This window comes from Mycteria americana, chromosome 1, assembly GCF_035582795.1.
Source record: "Mycteria americana isolate JAX WOST 10 ecotype Jacksonville Zoo and Gardens chromosome 1, USCA_MyAme_1.0, whole genome shotgun sequence".
Lineage (NCBI taxonomy): Eukaryota > Metazoa > Chordata > Aves > Ciconiiformes > Ciconiidae > Mycteria > Mycteria americana.
This window is the reverse complement of record NC_134365.1, coordinates 52,497,287-52,518,130: the sequence shown is the minus strand read 5'-3', so window position 1 is coordinate 52,518,130 and position 20,844 is coordinate 52,497,287. Positions and strand designations below refer to the sequence as shown.

The following is a 20,844-nucleotide window of genomic DNA, read 5'->3' as shown; positions in this document are numbered from 1 at the left end:
TTAATATGTTAAAGGTTACACCAATGCTTTTTAATCAAAATAATTTAAAAACCATTTTAACATTTCAATTTGACAGCAGTAAGTACATCCAGAGGAAATGTTCTTTTAGGACAGTAATACAGGGCATTCTACAACAAAGTAGAATTCAGTAGTTCAGAGATAACATTAGTGCTCTGCTGTACACTTTAAAATTATAAAAAACGCATGACCTAACATATCCAGACTTTTACTTCAACAAAAACAGTGAACATTGCAGCTTTTTCTTTGATTTTGTATAACACTGTATCACAAAAACACCTCACAGAGAAATCATAGGCCAATAACTGATGGTCTTTTAAAAAGTAAAATAAAGCAATAATAAAAAATAAAATGCCTTACTTACATTTGTAGATATACTAGTGGGGTTGTTATGGCTGGTTACTAAGATTTAGAATATTAATGTAGACATAAAGGATTCAAAGAAAAAATTGCTGGGTATTTTTTTTAATGTTCTGTAGTCAAGGGTGTGCAACATAACGTTGTTCATAATATTACTTACCTGAAAGCTGCTTGATGCCTTTGCTGAGAAATAGCAGCAAGCTGAAGTTTTGCCTCAATAAGAACCTCTAAATCTTCAGCAGAACACCGAGATATCTCCCCATCATATTTGTCCTGTATGTTCTGCACAAGATGGCTAAGACTGTCTTCAGCTTCTGTCAATAAAATCCCCTAGAGAAGAACACAGCATTGTATGATTTCAAAAAATAATGAAGGAAATAAAAAATTTCTTTAAAAGTATTTTATTCTGTTATAGCCTACTATCACTGCACCCTAAAACAAATCAACTTGAATACAATATGCCTTTTCTATAAATAGCAGGGGAGTTTAATTTTGCTTTTTTCAGGGTTATAGATTCTGTGTGTTGAAAGTAGCAACACTGTAACTGTGCCTTTACTATTGCAATTTATGCTTAACTACATATTTTATGGCTTAGCAATATTACTCAATTTTTCATTCTTATCTTTATCTTATAACTAAACTTGATAATTTTATACTATACTTCTTACTATGTTTAGTAATTTTAAACAATAAAATGCAATATTAAAATACAACATTAAAGATGTTGCAAGAAGTGTTACATTCTTTTCTAGCTATACTTTGACAGATCCTTGAGTGCAGTATGTATCCTGAAAGTTCAACTGTAATTTACAGTCTTTCTGACAAACAAAGCTGTAAGAACCTGTGAAAACCAAATGTAAAAGAAAGTGAATTTTAAATAAAATCTCAATCATGGAGATTTCGGCAGAATTAAAAAATATTCAAAAGGTTTTTATCATGCAATATCTTTTTTTGACAAGTTTCCTCAATGAATTCAGAGGTCTACTTAAAAAAGCAAAAGAATAGTTAAAGAAAAATCAGAAGGGTAAGAAATATGTTATGTCTCTTAAATGAGCCCCATTCAAATTAATTCAACATTTCTATTTTAGTTATTTTCAAGATGCTGCTTTCAAGTTATTTTCAAGCTATACTAAAACTTTCAAGTTTCTAGTGTATGGCATATACCAATTGCCATATAAAATCATCCTCCATTTCTCCAGATGTATTTTGTACATTACTTTGTTTGTAACTATGGCCAAAAGTAGATACTTCCAAAGTGGAAGACCCCTCTGAAAGAAGAATAGGCCAGCTCTCAGTTTTGGTCTTTTTGTGATGTGAAACTGCCAAGCATGAAGTTTACAATTAAACAAAACAAAACAAAAAATAAAAACAAAACCAACCAAACAAAACCCCTTCAAACAAAGAAGCTGATAAGCTGAGGTATGTTTTCTCCAAAATAAAGTATCAGAAAGAGGAACACTAAAAATTTGAGACATTTCACATATGGTAGAGAATGGTTTTCCATTTATTTGTAGAGCATACTGCCCCATCAAAGTCTCTGACAGGTTCTACAGGCACCACCCTCTGAAAGGAGATTATTTTATCCTTGAAATCCAATTCAGTCTTTACCCTTGTTGCTGAAACAGTCATACTGAGATCTGATTGTGACAGTATTTCCCATGGACATTTATATAGCATAAACTAGACCATTTGAAAAACTGCACCAAACCACCAGGATGTCATGTATGGCTAGTAAGATTACAATCAGATCAGAAACAGAAATTTCTAGTTCCCTTATTCATGCCATCTTCCCATCATAATTTCTGTTAGACTGAAAGCATTAGCAATGTTTTTGGAACAATGTGCAGTTTCTTAAGCCTTTTTTCCTAAAAACCAAAATTACCTTCAGCATGGCCATATTTAATTCATCTTTACAGTCAACGAGCTGCACCATTGTGCCTCTTTGTTCCTGTTGTCTTGAATTCTTATCAGCATCAACTGTCAAATACATTTCAGATGAAATTTCAGATACAGACACAGAACCAAAGCATTCTCAGTAATTTGAAGAATATGCCCCTTTTTTCTCTATTTATAATTGGGACTTTCAATATCCAAATAAGTGAGGAAGAATGGAATACAACTGTAGTAATATTCAAGATACTAGCTAAAAAAACCTTGAAAAATCTTAACACATTATTTCAATAATGACTGATTTTTCCAGCAACATTTAATATGAATATTATTTATGATATGACACTTTAATGCATATGCAGTTAAAAGTGGAAAAACTATGCTTGAAACAAGTTGCAGAATAAACGCACTTTTCCACCAACCTTATAATTACCTTTTAAATTTGATGCTGTAATTCTGCTTGGCTCCTTCAAGCTGTTGTTATCAACAGAATAGACATGTTTTTCCACTTTTTCAGGTATATTATTTATTGTGGCAGAAAGGCAAATGATGAAATGCATTTTGGCTAAGGTGAATTTATTCATAATTTGTTGGTTGCACAGTGGCACCATTGTTAAAGACAGACTCCAATTAAATATGTCTTCCAGTACCTACAAGAAAGTTAACAATTGGGACTTTTTGAAATGACATATTTTACATTTTTCTTGTTCAAGGCATATTCTGCTTCTATTAATAATGATGTTTATCAACAATTAACATGAATAATATTAGTAATATGCTCTTAGTCATTATGGATGAGTTGCTGTTTTCCTTTCCAAACTTAATTCACCCCTTAGTAGCATTTGCTACAGCCTCAGTGATCAGTTTTCCAGTAGAAGGTGCATCTATGAAGTTATAGCTATTACTCTGGGTGAGTTCTAGTTTTCTGCATTGTCCATAGCACTCTCTGAACTAAGGTGGTCACAAAAAATATGTAGGTAAATCTGGAATTCACAAATCTCAACTCAAAGGAAAGGGTGTTGTTACAATTCACCCTAACTAGAAAGATTAAGTAAGGAAAAAAATTCTTGTATCAGACCATTCTAGCGTATTTCACAGAATCTTTTTGTTATTCATTATAGCATCCTTGTTTTATCTTGAGTTTAATATTCTCACTTTAGATTAATAAATTTAGAAGTTGAAAGTCTACACAGCTTTGCAAAATCAGAAGGAGACCAATAAGAGCCCCATGTAGACTGTGAAGTGTTCAAATCAAAAGCTCAAGATAAAGCACAACTTCAAAATAAATCTGAAACTAGTGAGATCAAAAGCTGTCAAGATAGACATCTCATTTCTGTCTTCTAGTATTGACTGTTGTAGGAGACACACAAGCTTACTGTAAACAAAAGAGAGAAAAGTGGAGGAAAAAAGTGAGTTTCTTCTACTTTATCAGTTTGTTTTTATGGTACAGCTTCTTTTCCACATTCTGCTAACATTTATCCCTACTGGCGCAATGGATCTGTGACAAGGCAAATGAAAGAAAATGAATAAAACTGAAAATCAAAAAAGAAGTCATTGATGAACACATGATTTTAATTAAAATGAGAAATGACTGTTCATTAACTGGTTTACAGATTCACCTTTTTTTAATTTTTTTTCTCCAGAAATGGACTTCATCCTCAATCTGAATTAGGACAAATCTATGAAGACAGCTCTGATTTATAAAAATTATAAGGTTAGATGACTGATGTTCTCGGTATTTTAGAAGGATAAACACCAGACCCTACATATCATGACAAAACCTGAATAATTCTGCTAGTATGCTTTATATAGACAAGTCACAGATTTGTATCACCATCTGAAAAATGGTGATAATGGTACTTGCCTCTCCCTTGAGAGGTCAGCCATAAAATTTAAAATTTAGGAAATGGTAAACTGTTGAGGAGAATATGTTTTTTATTGAGTGGTTTTTACTAATAACAAGTATATTTTCTGAACCAAATAATCTCTAACTGATGCCAGAGAAATAAATATTTATGTCTAGCACAAAATTTTTAGCTCTTTCAGATTTTTTTTACCTGTAAATTTGTAACAGTCAGGAGAGATTTCGAGGAGTCAAATTTCCGTAAGGCCTGTAAAAGGGACAAAACCAAAAATAAGTAATGTGTTACAACAGAAGTATAAAATAAGAGAGTTAGCAGAGCAGTGGACAAGTGTAGTGCATTTCCAACTATACTTTGAGGGCTCTGAAAATACCAACAATTACTTGGCTTCCATGGGCTTTACATTTCTGAACCATAACCCAAGACCCAGAACTCTCCCTACACCTCCTATGCCATTCGCCAGGATTCTTCAACTTGAAGCAAGGGGAGAAAAAGGCACAAACCAACCAAAATCCTTTTTGAAATTCTAGGAGCTCTGGGGACACCAACCCTCAATTGCCTTTATGTTCTTTACATTTCTGAATCCCAAACCTAACTCCAGACTTAGCACATGCCTCCTTTGCTATTCACCAGAGCACAGATCTGTGCATGAAATGAAAACAAGAGCTACAGGTCAAGATGAACTTGAGACCTCAGCCTCCTTGAGGGCTCTAAAAACAACTATTTCTCCGCTTATATGTGCTTCAATTTTCTGAACCCTTACCCTAATTCTAGTCCTTGCTCAAAAACCCTTTACCTTTTCACCAGGAGACAAATCAGTCTACTGAGGGGAAGGAAAAGGCAGAGGTAAAGATCATTTCCAGCCTTCGTCATAACGGAGAGCTCTACACACAACTGTCACTTGGGTTCTATGTGGTTTTTATTAACTCTTTTATTAACTCTATACTCCAGATGTAGCCCTCTATCATCTCTGTCATTCCCTGGAACATGGATCCTTCTTATTCTGATAGCTGTGCAAAAGTCCAGGAAGCACTTAGCTTCTACATGCGTCACACCCTAACCGGAGACCTAATGCTGAACCTCCTCTGCTGTTCACCCAAACACTCACCTGTGAACCCAGTTAGAAAAAGACAAGTGACAAATCAACCAGACCTCATCCTAACTCTGTGAGCTCTTCAGACAATATACCAATCAAGGAAAGGACTTAAAGATGCATTTTAACCTGACTAGTATTAGTAAGGAGTAAATGCATTCCTTACTGTAGCCATGAATAAGGAAGCTTTGCAGAACCAACTCCAGTGAGGATGCTGATAACTCTTTATGGCTCAACCTAGTGAGAATGCAATGTAGCTTGTGCTTTGAGGAAAATCACTAGATTTCAGTTTCTCATCTCCTCATGCAGTTAGTAAGAAAGTGTCATTGGCAAATTAAAAAGCTCACCTTTTTTGATAAACATTTTACTTTTACTTTTTATTAAGTTCATGTTTCATTTAAAACCTAGGACCACTGCAGGTTGTTCTAGGAGGAGTGCTTGTCCATATTTCTGTTTTTTTAAATGTAAACATTTGACATCCTATCTTATTAATTAGGTTAGACATTGATTTGTTGGCTATTGCCAAAGATACTGCTGCTCTTGTGCTGGTTATAGCCATTGTGAGGCTGCAGGATAAGGACTGTCAGGCCATGGGTCCGCTGGAAACTCCCTCTCAGGGTTTGGGGGGGGGGAAATTTCCCTTCAAATCAGCTCATTAAAGTCAATTTGCTCTGCAGTGCCAGCTTCACTGTCTACAACCCAGGGTAAGGGAAGCAAATGTGACGTCATGGAGGTGGGTTAGGAATTCCCCTTTCAGCACCAGCCTGTAATTATGACCAGATTAGAAATATCATCTTATTGCATGCATAGAATGTGGCTGTACAATCAAGTTAAATCCATGCTGCTGTCAAAAGGGGTGTCCCTACCTGTCCCACTAGTCTTCTATCACATGTTCAGTCCAGCTCCCTAGTGCTGGCACACATAGTTTGTCATGGGGTGACACCTACCCAAAAGCACCACTCAGATAAGGGAAACCTTGATTACATCCGTCCAGCAATAGCTCATTAGATTATTTCGTCATGTGCTTGGAAAACAAGGAAAGGCTACATAATTGTTATGGGGGAGGCTTGCCCAATAGCTCTGGACTGTATCTGCCTGCACAGGTGTGCTCACAGGTAAGACAAAGAAGCCCAGGTCAATTGTTAACAGCTTCATAACCCTGTAGCACATTAGTGATCAAGGTAAGATCACTACTTGACTTTAGATATGGAGAAAATCAAAGAGATTGGCCTGGGGTGACGTGACTGTCAAGGCTCTGAGGGCACCAATAGCTCTTACTGCCCAGCATCTCCTGGGGCTCCCCCCACCCTGCCTACAGCCCAGAACCCCATGTCAGCCCCCCAGGGCCATCAGCCCCTGCCCCAGCGACGCCACAGCCGGGCCGGTCTACAGCTCCTCACAGCCTTGCCCTGCCACAGGCCCCCCAAGCCAAGCCCCTCTGTGGGTCCAGATCCCAGCCCAGCCTCGGCCAGACCCCACAGCCCTGTGTGAGCATCCTGGGGCTGTGTCTGAGCCCAGTTCTCCTCACTGGGCCTGATCCTGACCCCTACCCGCAGGCTGATGTCCCAGCCCAGCCTCGGTCCGTCTCCGGCCCCACAGAGGTGCCTGATGCCCTGGGCTGGGGGCTGCCCTGGCTGCCCCTCGGCTGCCCTGCTCCTGGCTGGGGCAGTGGGAATTTTGCCATTAATGGGGAAGAACTCTATCCATATTTTTTATGTCTACATATGAAATCACACATTATTTTTTCAACAATATTATCTGCATCACTCACTGTATAAAACAGACAGCGCGTATGTTTCAAAATGTATTTTTGTGTCTGCTGTTCAGTGAGAGAAATTAATGTCATTCAATGCCTACTATTTGACCTGCTTATTGAAAGAAATTTAGAAAATTTTTAGGAATGTGTAATAACTTGCAGACATGGAGTATGTGCAGTTTCATGAAGAGAACTGAGTGCTATAGTTTGATGTTAAACTTTACTGGTGTTTACCTTCATTTGTTCAATTTTTCTGTATCCTGCAGGTATTTTCCATGGAATTCTCTCTCCACAGGTAAGCAAAGACAGTTCATGAAAGGCCTCCATAAAAAATCCTATATCTGTAAGTACTTTAATCTGTGAAAAAATAACAGAGCCTTTGATTTAAATAATTTTCAACTATTCTTTTTGCTCAAAATAAAATGTATTCAAAGGTAATTTTCAAGTAGATTTATGTACTGGAATAGTACATTGGTGGAGAATGTTCTTCAATGGAAAGAAATCTTTTACATTTTACAGTAAGTAAGTGAAATCTCAAAGATGAGTCTTTCACTTAAAAACAAAAATGAAAAAAAAACCAAAAACATATTCTTCAAAAACTTGCTCCTGACAAAGGAAAAGAACTTAATTTCATCTGGCTAGAGCTTTGAGTGTCAGTCCAAGATCAGCCCCTTATCAAAATCTTTCATAGACTTTACTCATCTTAGTCTCCCAGTACTCAGCTACTCTCCCTAACCTGTATCAGCATTTCCTGAAAATATCTAAACCAAATAATACTTTGACTCTTACTACAAGTTAGATTCCTTTAAAAAAACCCCAAGGGATTAAAAAAACCCAAAACAAAACCAACAAGTGAACATTAGCGAAATGACAAAAGTCTGTTCCCAGAAGTCTGACAACCTGGTTCCACCATGATAATGACAAAAAATCCAGAAGTGAACACTGTGAACAAAAAAATCATTTATGTTTTGCACTTAAGAAAACATTTAAAAAAACAGTGGAACTAGATAAAAAATACCAAGTAAAAGGTTTGGATCTAAGAGGGAAAATCTTATGATCATGTCTTTAAGGAGAATGCTTGTTAAATGAAGAGTACAAAGAAGTGATGGAAGTACTTAACAGTCTCTGTAGGACATGAACAGTAAAACTGTATAAATAATTTTACATCCTACTAAAATTGAGAATATAAATAATTGCGTTTAGAAAGTAGTCCTATTCTACAATCTGTTGTGCTAAGAAACACGAAGCAACATCTGAACTTTAAAGCATTACTTTTCATAGTAGTGATATATGAAGAAATATTAAATTGACTACATTTAACAAAGAAGAGAAAAGTTTATTTGAAATACAATGTGCTGTGATAAAAAGAAAGTTTGTTTGATTACCTTGAAGATTCTTCCTTCAATACATTTAGCTGGGTCTTTACAAATCTCAGAAACAATGTATTGGTATAATGTGAACAATGGTAAAATCTATAGGAAAATATTAGGTCATCTAGTTATAAATGTCATAAAGGGTACAATTACAGAAATGTACATTGCAATTATATATCACAAATACATAGATAATATAGGAGTACTGCTTTCACTGCCACATACCACCACTATCTCTTACGCTCTATGAAGGATGAATGTGTTAAAAAGTTCTTCAGCTGACTAAAGCTAACCCCTTACACTATCTTACATGTGATCCACAATGTAGAAAGTGAAGTTTTCCCAAATTATTCTCTGTGTTCAAGGCGGGTTTTTTTAATACACCATTAGTGAGTAAACCTACTGGAAAGATGTTGCTAGAAGGGATTTCTAAAACTGTCTGCATTTTGATGCTATAATTTTTTCAGTATAAGTAACAGAATAATAGAATTCGGTAAGCTTTATAAAATAAATACAATGAAGTCCTGCAACTAGGTGTAACGATACCAATTGTAAAATAAACTGGATGGTGATGAAGCTTATTGACAAATTTATTTGCATTCATTTCAAATTGAAAGTTTTTGTAGGGGCAACTAACAAGAAACATTTTAAAACTGAGTTCTAGTAAAGTATACAAACACTGTATTTATTATTATATAATATTTCAGAAAAAGTAGATTCTTTCCTAACAGATGTATCTGTTTATTGAAAATCAAAGAACTTCCAAAATTTAATTACTGTTCAGCTTTGACATTTTTCTTCACTTTAAAATATCCCTGAGCTTGGAAAATGCTAACAGCATTGTTACTTTTTTGTCAAATGCACTTTTAGTTTTCATAAAGTAGCTTAATACTTCTGAATTTGGATTACAAATGCTTGAGGCAAATGTTTTAATTGTAGCCATACAGTTTCCAACTGATATTTGAAGTAGTTCAACAAAATTAGTCTTTGAAGTCTTATTTTTAATAAAACTTGAATCTTGATGTATTTTGATTTAAGTGTCAAATCAACTTAGTGCCCACCATCCAAAACCTTCCCACACATTAAGCATTCAGTGGAAATGAAGCTCTCATCCTGCTGAAAATGCAATTGCTTTGACCATGATCTATGACCTGGATCTATATTCTGCTAGTACAAGTGCAGAAAGAATCAAAAATGTGCATGGCCACGTGAAGCAAGCAGTCAAATTAAGTGTCCCTGCCTCCAGGTAACTGTCTGGTCCTTGATCTCGCTTGATCTCCCATAGTGAGGGCAGTTAGACGAAGCTTAATAACAAAGTGAACTCCAGTAAAGCAGGATGGGAAAAGCAACAACAGGAGGTAAGACAGACACTTAGCCTGAAGTTCCAGAAGAAATCAATCCAGCAAATGGTTTGCTGACAAAAAAGGGGTAACATCTTGCTGCCTCCTCCTCTCTAACTCCTCTTCCATCTCTACCCCCTAACCTTTCCTTACTCCCCTGCCGCCAGCCACACAATCTTTTCCCCTCCCTTGCACTGGCTCTGCCACTTGCAGGACCTTTCCATAAGTAGATTCAACTCATTAAAGCAGGAGAAAACTATCTACTTTTTCTGCTGGGGTTTTCTGTCATGCTGAGAGTTGATTTATAGAGGTATACAATAATTGCCTGACATGAAAATCTGTTAGAACATACAGAACCAAACAGGAACACAGGTAGAATTGCACCTTTTTCAATACTAGTAAACAATTCAATCTATTTATTCCAATGTACAGCACTGCAACTTTGAAAGAAGTTGGATTAAAGTGGAAGTGGTCAGTCATTAAATGGAGGAAATAAGCACATGATCAACATAAGAGGAAAGCTGTAAAAACACTCCATACAGAGGAATAAGAGAACGTGAGAAGGAAAAGGCAGAAGGGACTTTTATTTACTGAATGTGAAAGTAAAATTATTGAAAGCATTCTGGACATACTGCATTTAAAGTAATTCTCAGTACAGTGTATTTCAAACTGTATATAATGGGAAATTTCCTCTAAAATGCCTAAGCTAAGTGGGCCATGTATTGTCATCTTCCTGAATAAACAAGTACCCTGTATATTCTAAAAATTGTAGGCAGCAAGCTATACCTTGCCTCTATCTCAGTGCCACAGAACCTAACTATACAGATATTTTGCTAGAGCTTCTGAGGTATCTCATAAGTACACCCACACAAAAAAATAAGACTTGATGTCTTAAAATTCATTTCCAGAGTATAAAAATAATACTTACTATTAAATTTTGTTTTGCACAATGTAGTTCAAATATAAGGAAATTCAGACTTGCAACTACAGTGGAGATATCAGCTCTGTAGCGATCAGAGAACAAGTCGATACCAGGAATAAGCATATTTGCTTCATATTGTGCAAACTCACAGTCAGACGTTGGATGTGGAAGAGAAGCTCTAAACAGGGTCTGAAAGTAATAATAATGAACTACTTGTGAAAAGATGTATAGGCATTAGTGAAACACTATAAAACTCCAACCCTTGGCGATTCATAAATGACTTCATAAATGAAACTCAGTCAATGTCTTAAGTATCCAGTTGTTTCCAGACAAAACCATGAAAAATCTTTTTAGAAAAAATGCTTTAGGTGTGAACTTGGTGGAGAAAAAAAACAGGCTGTAAATAAGCTAAGGAAAACTTATTAGGTGTAGAAAAATATCATGAAAGATTTCTCAGCAAGTACTCCCCAGGTAATGAAAAATCTTCCTAAAGAGCCAATAGCATTTCTCTCAGATTCCAAGTCACAGCATCCCAAATAAATCTCTGGAAGCACTGGAAAAAACTAATAAATCACTAGGGGTTCTCACAAAGACTTCTTAAATAATTCTTAGCATAAGCCTCCGATTAGCAGACAGAAAGAACTTCGTAATTTATTCAAACATCTCCATAACCAAGGAAAATGCATAGGAAAAAATTGTTGAGATGATTCTGGGGATGTGTTCAAACATTTCTTTACCAGTCCGAAGATGTTTCATGGAAAATGTCTTCCATCAGAAGAAAAATCTGTTTGTTTTCCCCACAAGCTAAGAAAGCTACTTTGATTTTACTTAGCCTTAAGTCCTTGCCCCGCCATCAATTCAGCCATTGTTTCTGGGAGAGGTGCTGATTTTAAGGCCAGTTAAAAGCTAGTTCCACCCTAGTTCTGCCTTTAACTAGGTCAGCTAGTACAGCTTAAATCATATAACCTAAAATTGATGGGAACTTTAAGGAAGTAACTTAAATGTTCCTCCTTTAAAAAGGGAGGAGTGCTAACATTGTCTCTGATGTTAGATATTCCTTCCCAGTTGTGCTTATCTTGTTGTAATTAGCAATGATATGCTAGCGAAATATGCATTTACATACTCAGATCTGAGATACTAACAAGCCTAAAGCCTATACCAGAGGCGGAATTTAAACAAGGTTATAAAAGCTTTCCAAATCAAGGAACAAATTATGGGCTTGAACTTCGGAAGGTACAGTGACAGTAATTGATTATATTTTTCAAGACACTCACCCTGCAAGCTGCTCCTATCCTAATTAATATCAGACCCACTTCAGTCAAGTCACAATTATTTCTACCATTATACAGCTGGAACAAATGCTTACTACTATTTCTGTCAAAGGAGGAATCAAAATTGTTCAGCTTTGTACCACCAGAAATTGCAGTGCTAGAAGCTAGTCAAAATTCTCCTTTACCTTTGCTTCTTCAACTTGTTCTCCCTTTGCTGAACTTAACAAGGTTTTAAATGGCTAGAATATTTGGCAGTCAAAATTGCCACAGGTCACGCAGTCACAGGTCACACAGTCATAACCATGGCTGGCACATGTTAGAAAGTGGCATTGGTTTGTTTTGGAAGAAGCCAACTAACTTCCTGATGCTGCACTGGGATGAGTAAGCATTGATCCCAGTGGAGTATGACTGGCAGAATACTTGCAGTTCTTTTTCCTATATCACTTTTGTTATCAATATCTTAAAACTTCCTTTTAAAAGTAAACTGAAACCCTTTTTTCCTCTATAGTTGTTTTCTGAAAGTTTGCAAACGTAATTTTAATGATCTTATTTTCTTTGTAAATGAAACTGAATAATTTTCACTATCCTCTAGAGCAAACTTCTCATAGAGCTAAGATTTTAGTATTACAAACCAATATCTTTCAATGCTGAAAAAGATTTAAAAATTTCTTTTTCTAAAGAGTCTGTTCTCCTGGTTGAAAATTTATGACAATCTGTGAAGACTCTGTACAGATCTGACAGAGGGCACTCTGCTGTTGTTGATGCCATCCAGCTCTTCCTGAGCAGAACACTTCAAGAGAAGAAAAATATATTTGACTGCCAAATATTCTAGCCATCTTCACTTTTCAGTATTTCATTATTTCTCTGAGACACTAGCCTCTTATTGAGGTGATAATTTTTAGGATATCATACAGGAATGTTAAAAAACAGAGAATAAAAACATCTAATCTAATGTGCATAAATTGTCAACTACCTCTGATCTCCAGTTTTCCTTTACAATCAAAATGAAGAGAGAAATATTTTAATACAGGGTTATTGAGATTTCAATTTTAGAAGCAATTTGTCAACTTCATGAATTCTAACTAAAATTGTATTCTTACCTTAAAAAGTATAGCAGAAAAATAGCAGTATTTAGTTCTTAATCTCATCTTTGATGTTGTTATATACCTAAAGTACAACAAACAAGAAATATGAATGTGCCCATTAATATAAACTATTTAAACTCTTTTTTCTATCTAGTATAATAATGATACTAACACAATCTAGATGTTTTCTATATTGAAAAACAGCTGCCTGTTCTGTAGATAGGTGCTCAGCCATGCCATGCAAAGAAAGAAGCATTTGACCAAAGACATACCTAGACAAAGGGAGTTGTCTAGATTCTCTTTAAACTTGAAGGAGAGAAACAGGCAATCTAAGTGCAAAATTCATCTCAGAAATTCATCTAGAAAGAGCAACTCAAGGAAAGATGTTTAACAGCCCAAGTCAGGTCTGAATAGAAAAGATCTGCCTGAGGGAGAAGCCGAGAGGATAGCTCCCTCCAGATCCCTGCCAGGAATTGGAATGGACATATTAGCAGTAAAGGGATAGTATACAGTGCAGCAAATATGTGCCACAAGCACTGTAAAAGCAGCTAGGGATTGGGTCTTGCCTAATTGGACCTGAGACTGCACCACAGCTCAGAATTAGAAGAGCTGTGGTTTAGAATAAACTTAAACTCACTCCTTTTCCTCTTTGGTGTTACTTCTGAGCGTGGCAATGCCGTTTCATCCTGAAATACCCATGCTAATACTTTCAAAGCTACCTTGGTTTACGGATATTTTACACTGCTATTAATATGACCTGCTTCTTAGGTAAGACAGTTTACTCAGATGAAGCTCTGCCCTGTCATGGGTATAATGCTTCTAAGGTCATTTAGAGCTGGCTTAGATATTTCTAAATTTTATATTTTGTACATTTTGATATTGTACAATACACTGAGAAACAGCTCAGAGTTACATCCATAGTGTTTTACCAGCAGTCAAGGAGTACTGGATGGAAATATTTATTGATGGTAGACTTTAATACAGTAATTCAAATTTCATTTAGTTGTAATTCACCAGAAAATGAGTACTTTAGGCAGTAAATCTGCCCTCAAGAGACATTAATATTTAATATGTGCAATGACTTGGGAGATGTGATATTTCAATTGAAAATCAATATGTCTGTAAAATCCTTGCACTTATGACTTTTTATCATTTTGTTTTATTTCAATGATCTCTCCATATAATATACTGCTGCAATTACTATCAAAGATGAGCACTCAAGAGAAGGAAGCAAATGATTTTCTCCAAAAGAGCAACTTTCTTCCTGAAAGGAAGAATTCCTCTGCTTTTGAGGAGTCTTTTTTATAACAACTCGTTAGTGTTTTTAAATTAATGTCAAGTTGCCTATTGTCCTGGATGAGCAACTTATTTAAAATATGAAAGAAATACATATATAGATAAAATACTTACTGAGCTATCTTAGCCACTAACACTGCTGCATGTAAACACCCCCAAACTCCAGCCTGAGAAAGAAATTTCTGACTAATATCAGTCGATCTTCCAATTGCAAAGCAGTCTGTAGCATTTTTTGGAAAACCTAACTCTTGCCAGTTGTTAAGAGCATCAGCAATGTTGAGTGTTTCATCAAGGGCTTGACACCAATATTTAAAAGCAGCTCTGTAACACATAAAAAATGTTCTCATCATACTGCTGACATTTTCCACAGTGGAAGATAAGACTTGCTTCATTTTACCTTTATTGCCTGAGATATAACTAATTCTGATTAGGTCAAAAACTGAAATATAGTTTCTACCACACAAAAAGATACCATTCCTGGTCAACAGACTTATTGGGACTTATACTAAAATTAAATTGTCAAGCAATAGATATTACTTCTTAAAAATACATAGAGATGCTTAATTAGTTTGCTTAATTGCAATTAGCTAGCTGAGAAAAATAAACAATTTCTAGGAAAAAAGCGTCTCAAAATATAGCTAATAGTGAGTTAGATGAAAGCAGTTATATGGCCTTGAGGACAGCACAAGAACTTACAATACAGTTGAAGGGTATATGAATGCCAATTAAAAAAAATGAAACAATGCTCTTTTTTAATCCAATAACTATGTACCTTTTTTGTCCAGCATAAAAGTGAAGATTTCCAAGTTCATGTAGAGCCTGAACCTTGAGGTCTCTCTGGTTGTTTATTTCAAGGATTCCTGTTATTTATTTTTTAATAAATTAGAAAAAAAATATTGTCACATCATTAAATCACTTACTGAATCTCGAACAAATTTTGCATGAGAAGTAGACATGCATTCACATGTAATTCAATGCATGAATATTTTTTGAAAGATTTATTAGGCTTGTATATTTTACCTTCAAATGTACAATTTCTTATTTCTACTAACTTTAAAAACAAGAGTAGGATGTATTTATGGACCTGGTTACCTAAGCTTTTGTATTGTTTTTTTCAGACCTCTCAAATTTCTTCCCCTTCAAGAGATAAACTGGGAAGCAAGCCATTGGCCCTGCTAAACAACACTGCCTGCATACAGCACAGTAGCACTGTCCCTGGCTCATTTCTGGATCCCTTACTTCAAATAAAACCACTTAGGGCACCTGTTGACCTGCTACACTTCACCTGTTTTGTCATACAGCAAAAACAGGTAGTAGTGCTGAGCTGTAACTGTGAGTAAAGCCATACTAGAACGTAAGGTGGAAACCAAGCAACTAGGTCTCATATTCAAATGCACAGAATCCAAAAGGTTTGTTTGCTAGAAAAAAAACTATCATGGAAGTAAAATGAATCTGCTAAACATTACAGCAGATTTTTAGTTTGGGATTTATCAGTGTAACACCACTGAAGTAATGGTTTTTCATAAGATGAGATAACTTGTAGAGGTTATGAACCAACTAGTGGCTTGTTTAGGATCTAATGCAGATTTTCTGAATCAACAGCAAGAAGGTTGTGTATTTCTGGAAACCAGCTTTCAGACAGGTATAGCTGTCTGACAGGAAAATAACACTGGAATAAACATATATGAACACAGATAGGCAGAATAATATTACATCTTAGCTGTAAAGAGACATTTATGACAAAAAAATTACCAATTGTTTCTTCATAGGAAGAGATAATTACTGAAAGCTGTGACTGTGGTATTGGTTTACTCTCAACCATACTGGAGAAATTAAATTTTTCTTGAGAAAGGTCACGTGGTGTTGGTAGAAATATCAGTTCAGCTCCCACATTAAATTCCAGCCTTTTATTTGAAGAGAGATGACTGCTGATTGCTCTTCCAGCATTTTCTAGACCAGAAAAGTGATTTATATGATCAGTTTGGAAAAGTATTATACTATTTCCAGGCCCACAGATATTTCCACACCACATTACTCGAACAAATATACAACTCCTATGTACCCTATTTTTATTTGTTTTTCCATGCTATGATTCTGTCTGTGTGTCTCCTAATTAAACTCATTGGACATAACTTATTGGTCAGTGCAACCAAATGAAAATATGTGCTCTGTTAGAGAAAATAAACTTGGGAAGATCTGCCAGTTAGTCCTCAGACAGAGGTTTGGTTGCAGACAGACAAGTGACACAGCTGCAGGAAAAAAAAATTATCATCCAACCATGAGACACAAATCATAGGAAATCAGGCTTAGAGCTTGTGCTTACAGAACTTCATATAAAACTTTATATTCTATGTTTTTTCTCATTGTCAATAACAACTAAAACTTTAATTAAAACAAATCTATTACTTTCACTTTTTATTAATTTAACTGCATATATACTTTATTAAGTGAGAAACACTTCAATAAATAACTCACCTTGTGTGTGTGCAAGAAATAATGAAAGTAGTTTTCTGCTGTGTCTCAGTGCTCTGCTGTGATATTTAGATTTTTGTAGAGTTTCTCTAAAACATTTCAGTGTGTCATTCACATCGAGAGGTACATAAACTAGGGCTTTCGCTTGGCTGCGATCTAAAAGGAATTAATAATTATGGAGAACAATTTTGCATTACATAAATATATATTTTTAGTAAATCACCCTGCAAAACATATATTTGAACAATTCCACAACTTCAATATTAAAATATATTATGTTAATTGCCACCTTTGTTTCCTGTTGGATTATGAATTAAAACAAAATTATTAACCATCAGGAACACTTCCGAGTACTTATATCTTTTTCAGTGTTACATTTTATTTGTCACATGACATCTATATTCCCTGAATTCCATCTGCCCTGGGCATGCCTCAGCTCAGCTCTCTGCTCTGAATTCTCGTGTCTGAAGTCTGGAAACAAATCTTTTACTACAGCTGCTAATCCTACTTACTACAACTAGCATAGTTTCTATGTACCAAACCTGTGAGTTGGCATGCTCTCTCCACTGAATTCATAATATTATCTACTCTTCTTACATACAGCATTATTTATTGTTTGATGACTTTCCTCAGCTGAATTCAACACAAAGGCTTGTGTGCAATGCATTGACATGTCTGTGATATGACGAACCATGCTTTACAAACTTCCATTAATGACTATAACATTTTAATCCTGACTGAAAAGAACAACTGTGGGTAAAAGAGGTGTTTTGTCACCTTATAGTTCACTTCAGTTTTTCTATTGATTCTGTTGATAACAGTGCAGGTTTACATTAACTTCTGGGTATATTGCTGGATATCCAACAATACTGATGGAAAACTGGACCAAGACCACCAAGCTCATTTAACATACTGTAAGTCATCTGGCATTTGGATCACAACTGCTTTTCTCTACTTTAAGATACAGTCTGAATATATTTGGAAACGTCTTGACAACATTACTATCCATCCAAAATATCAAGAATAATAATTTGAAGATAAAACTGAGTTTATATTAAAAGAAACAGATTATAGGAGCAGTGGAAGACCTACAATAAGGAGGAAAACAAAACAAAAAAATCCTGTATGAAAAAAAGGAAAGGGTTTGGGAGAAAAGAGAACTCACGATACTGAAATGTGCTCTGACCTGTATAATCATTTTTCATTTCAGGATAGAAGCAGCATCCAGGAAAAATCCGTTCACTAGCAGAATGGGCAACAGGCAGCTGTAATTTCTGCCCTATGTAGTTTCTGCAATTCATCTAAAAAGCAAATGTTGTTTCATGATAATTGAATAATATTCAGAAAAATCAATGTTTGGTGCTTAAAGTTAAGTATCTAAATATTCATATGACAAAATAAAAGAGGACCAATTTACAAAGACACCAATGACCCAGAACTAGTACCCTTGTCAATAAGAGGTGAAACATTCACAACACCTAAATATTGGATATAACATCTAAGCGTTTAAATGTTAATGAATTAAACTTGTATCTTATTTGGTATTTGCCATAATCATGAGCAACTCGTTGATGTTCAGCAAATATTCCACCTTTCTTTGTCTGGATAAATGCATGCTTGCAAAGAACCTGTCAGTGTAAGTATGCCTAAAGAGCACACTGCCTGTAAAGCACAATGTAATGCTGCATAGGGATACACAAAATGGCTCTAAGCAAATAACAGAAGCAGTCTAACCCTGTCAGAGAAGCAAAATTCCAGACTTCTATAAAGGGCTAATCCAGCACAGACATTTTATTTTGCTAATGTAGCTACATCACTTCAGAAGCAAAAGAACTAATTCAGAGCTAGTTCTAGACTGCTGAATGGCACTGCATTGTGAAATGTAGCCATACCCTCCCAATGTCTAACTTGATGATGAGTTTTTTGAACAATTCTTATTACTATTAACTAACATTAGTCTTTATTCCGTAAATTGTCTTTCAAAATTATGATTACTTTTCCACATTGCTCTGATTACAGTGGTATGTGGTGGTTTGCCACATTCCCCTTTTTTTAGACAAAAGGCCTGTGTTCTGAACGGCAGGGCCTGAAGGAAGTCAGCAGGAAACAGCCTTACAGAGAGACAAGACAGACAACTTCAGCTGCCCTTCGCAAGCCAGGAGTGCCTTCTGAGTTCTTGCAAGCCCTGGGCAGCAGTGTGCTGTCTCTAGGCAAGGCAGTGCCTCCTGAACCCCATGTTCATGTTCAGAACAAACCCGTTTGGAATTCCAGACCCCACTTTCCGCCCTGTCTCCTTCAAGTCCTGTGTTTATGTTAGTAAATAGAAACATATTAAAAATATCAACCATGCGATTGACTTCAGCAAAACTTCTTAGAAATAAACCTTAGGTTAAAAAAAAGGAAAATCCTAATTTTTAAGAGCTAATTCCATGAAAAATTTCCAAGTGGCAATGTCAGTTTACTGAATATATAGAGCCATGGCTTTTAATGAGAGGAACTTGCTGAGCAGCCTAGGGTTTTTTTGTTGGTGATCAAGTTTTTCAAGTTTTTTATGGTATTGTCAGTATTTGGGTTAACTCAATTTGATTAATTTTAGTCTTTAGGAGCAGTGCTCCAATGCAGAACTAAAGCAATCTCTTTGTATTTAATCTTAATTAATCACAAAGATTGCACAACATCCAAATAAATGTTTTCAGGTTAAAAGAGCGGCATCAAGAACTAACATGAAATTAGATTTAGGCTCATAATATGGAATGGGTACATTACGCATGGAAGAAATGTTCTCTGGGTCATCAAGTCCAGACCTCTGCTGGTGCTGGAATCATGTCATATAAGGCTTTTCATGCACTTCAATCAATTACGTTCATTAATTTATTATAATTTACTATTTGTGAACATTATGAAAAACCATACTAATCTAATCAGTGAAAGTACTTCTCTATATTTAGTTCACATTAAGAGTTAGTGCCCAAAAAAGAAATCTGTGGCTCACCTTATGTGCATTATCAGACAGATATTTTATTAAGTGAGATTCATGGCTGTCTGGGCCACTGAATTGCTGTATCCTTTCCAGCAGCTGCCTCTGAGCGTACACCAGCAGTGGACTCACTTGTTCTGTGTATCTCTCACTGAAAAAAAACGAAATACAGTAATTAAGCAAAATAACAGTATATTTAACTATATAATGTTGCTTTTTAGGTTTTATTAGAGTTGGTGTAACTTACTGTGTAAATATGTTAAACTGTACAGCTGTGTGTACCAGTGCTTCCCACTTCTTCATTTGATATAACAATTCTATTGTTTTAAGAATCAGATTACATATCCATTTCAAGTCAACCACATTCACATCATCCAGGGGAGACTGTGGATGGAGATTAGAACCACCATTCTCATCCATAACACCTCCTAAACAACTGGGAATGCAGAAGTCTCCTTCAGGATCCACAATCTACAGTGAAGAAACATTATTCTACCTGTTATTTTTCAAACTTGTTTTTAGGACAAATCAAATTATAAAGATTAGAAAATACTGTAATCCTCTACAAACTTGTTACAGAGAATAACTTGGAGATATCAGAATATAATGCAAGAGAAAGAAAACTATCATCTCTATTGAAGATGTGATAATAAAGTATACTGTCTTAATAAAAATAATTTTTACCTTAAGAGACCTGCTTGCTTGTAGTTCAGTTATCATATCAATGATCATGTCTGATGCCAAATAAAATGGCAGCCAGATGGTGTTCCTAAGAAAACCCCTGGTAATGGGAAATGCATCCGTATGGAAATGTGAATGGTTAGCAATCAACTGTAAATCTTGAGTATAGTTCCACAGTTCTCGACAAGCATTTTGAAGCAATGTCCAGTGGCCACCACGGTGAGCAAGAACCTATGCATATCATTCAAAATATAATTATACTTTGGAAATACAGAAATTAAAAGCTTCATTCTTTTATTGCAAAGCTTAGGTATAAGTAATCTTTCAAAATTACAGTCTATGGATCATCCTTAATAACAGATCATTCAATATTTCAATTTATATAAAGCATTATAGAACCCTAATTTGGAAATTTTCATAAAGTACTAATTTATAATTGAATTTAATT

General features: G+C 35.5%; 1 protein-coding gene across 1 annotated transcript in view; it reads right to left on the bottom strand.

Moving 5' to 3' along the window:
* CFAP54 (cilia and flagella associated protein 54) overlaps positions 1-20,844 on the bottom strand; it is a 116,737-nt gene that overhangs the window by 29,931 nt on the left and 65,962 nt on the right. Inside the window, exons 37-52 of the mRNA XM_075497492.1 lie at positions 20,400-20,627; positions 19,963-20,186; positions 19,731-19,866; positions 17,925-18,039; positions 16,742-16,894; positions 16,019-16,216; positions 15,039-15,126; positions 14,381-14,587; positions 12,986-13,052; positions 10,621-10,803; positions 8,365-8,451; positions 7,214-7,336; positions 4,326-4,379; positions 2,702-2,918; positions 2,261-2,355; positions 539-708 (exon numbers count right to left, since the gene is read on the bottom strand). Of these exons, the coding sequence (XP_075353607.1) occupies positions 539-708; positions 2,261-2,355; positions 2,702-2,918; positions 4,326-4,379; positions 7,214-7,336; positions 8,365-8,451; positions 10,621-10,803; positions 12,986-13,052; positions 14,381-14,587; positions 15,039-15,126; positions 16,019-16,216; positions 16,742-16,894; positions 17,925-18,039; positions 19,731-19,866; positions 19,963-20,186; positions 20,400-20,627 (2,345 nt within the window). The remainder of the gene's footprint in view (positions 1-538; positions 709-2,260; positions 2,356-2,701; positions 2,919-4,325; positions 4,380-7,213; positions 7,337-8,364; positions 8,452-10,620; positions 10,804-12,985; positions 13,053-14,380; positions 14,588-15,038; positions 15,127-16,018; positions 16,217-16,741; positions 16,895-17,924; positions 18,040-19,730; positions 19,867-19,962; positions 20,187-20,399; positions 20,628-20,844) is intronic.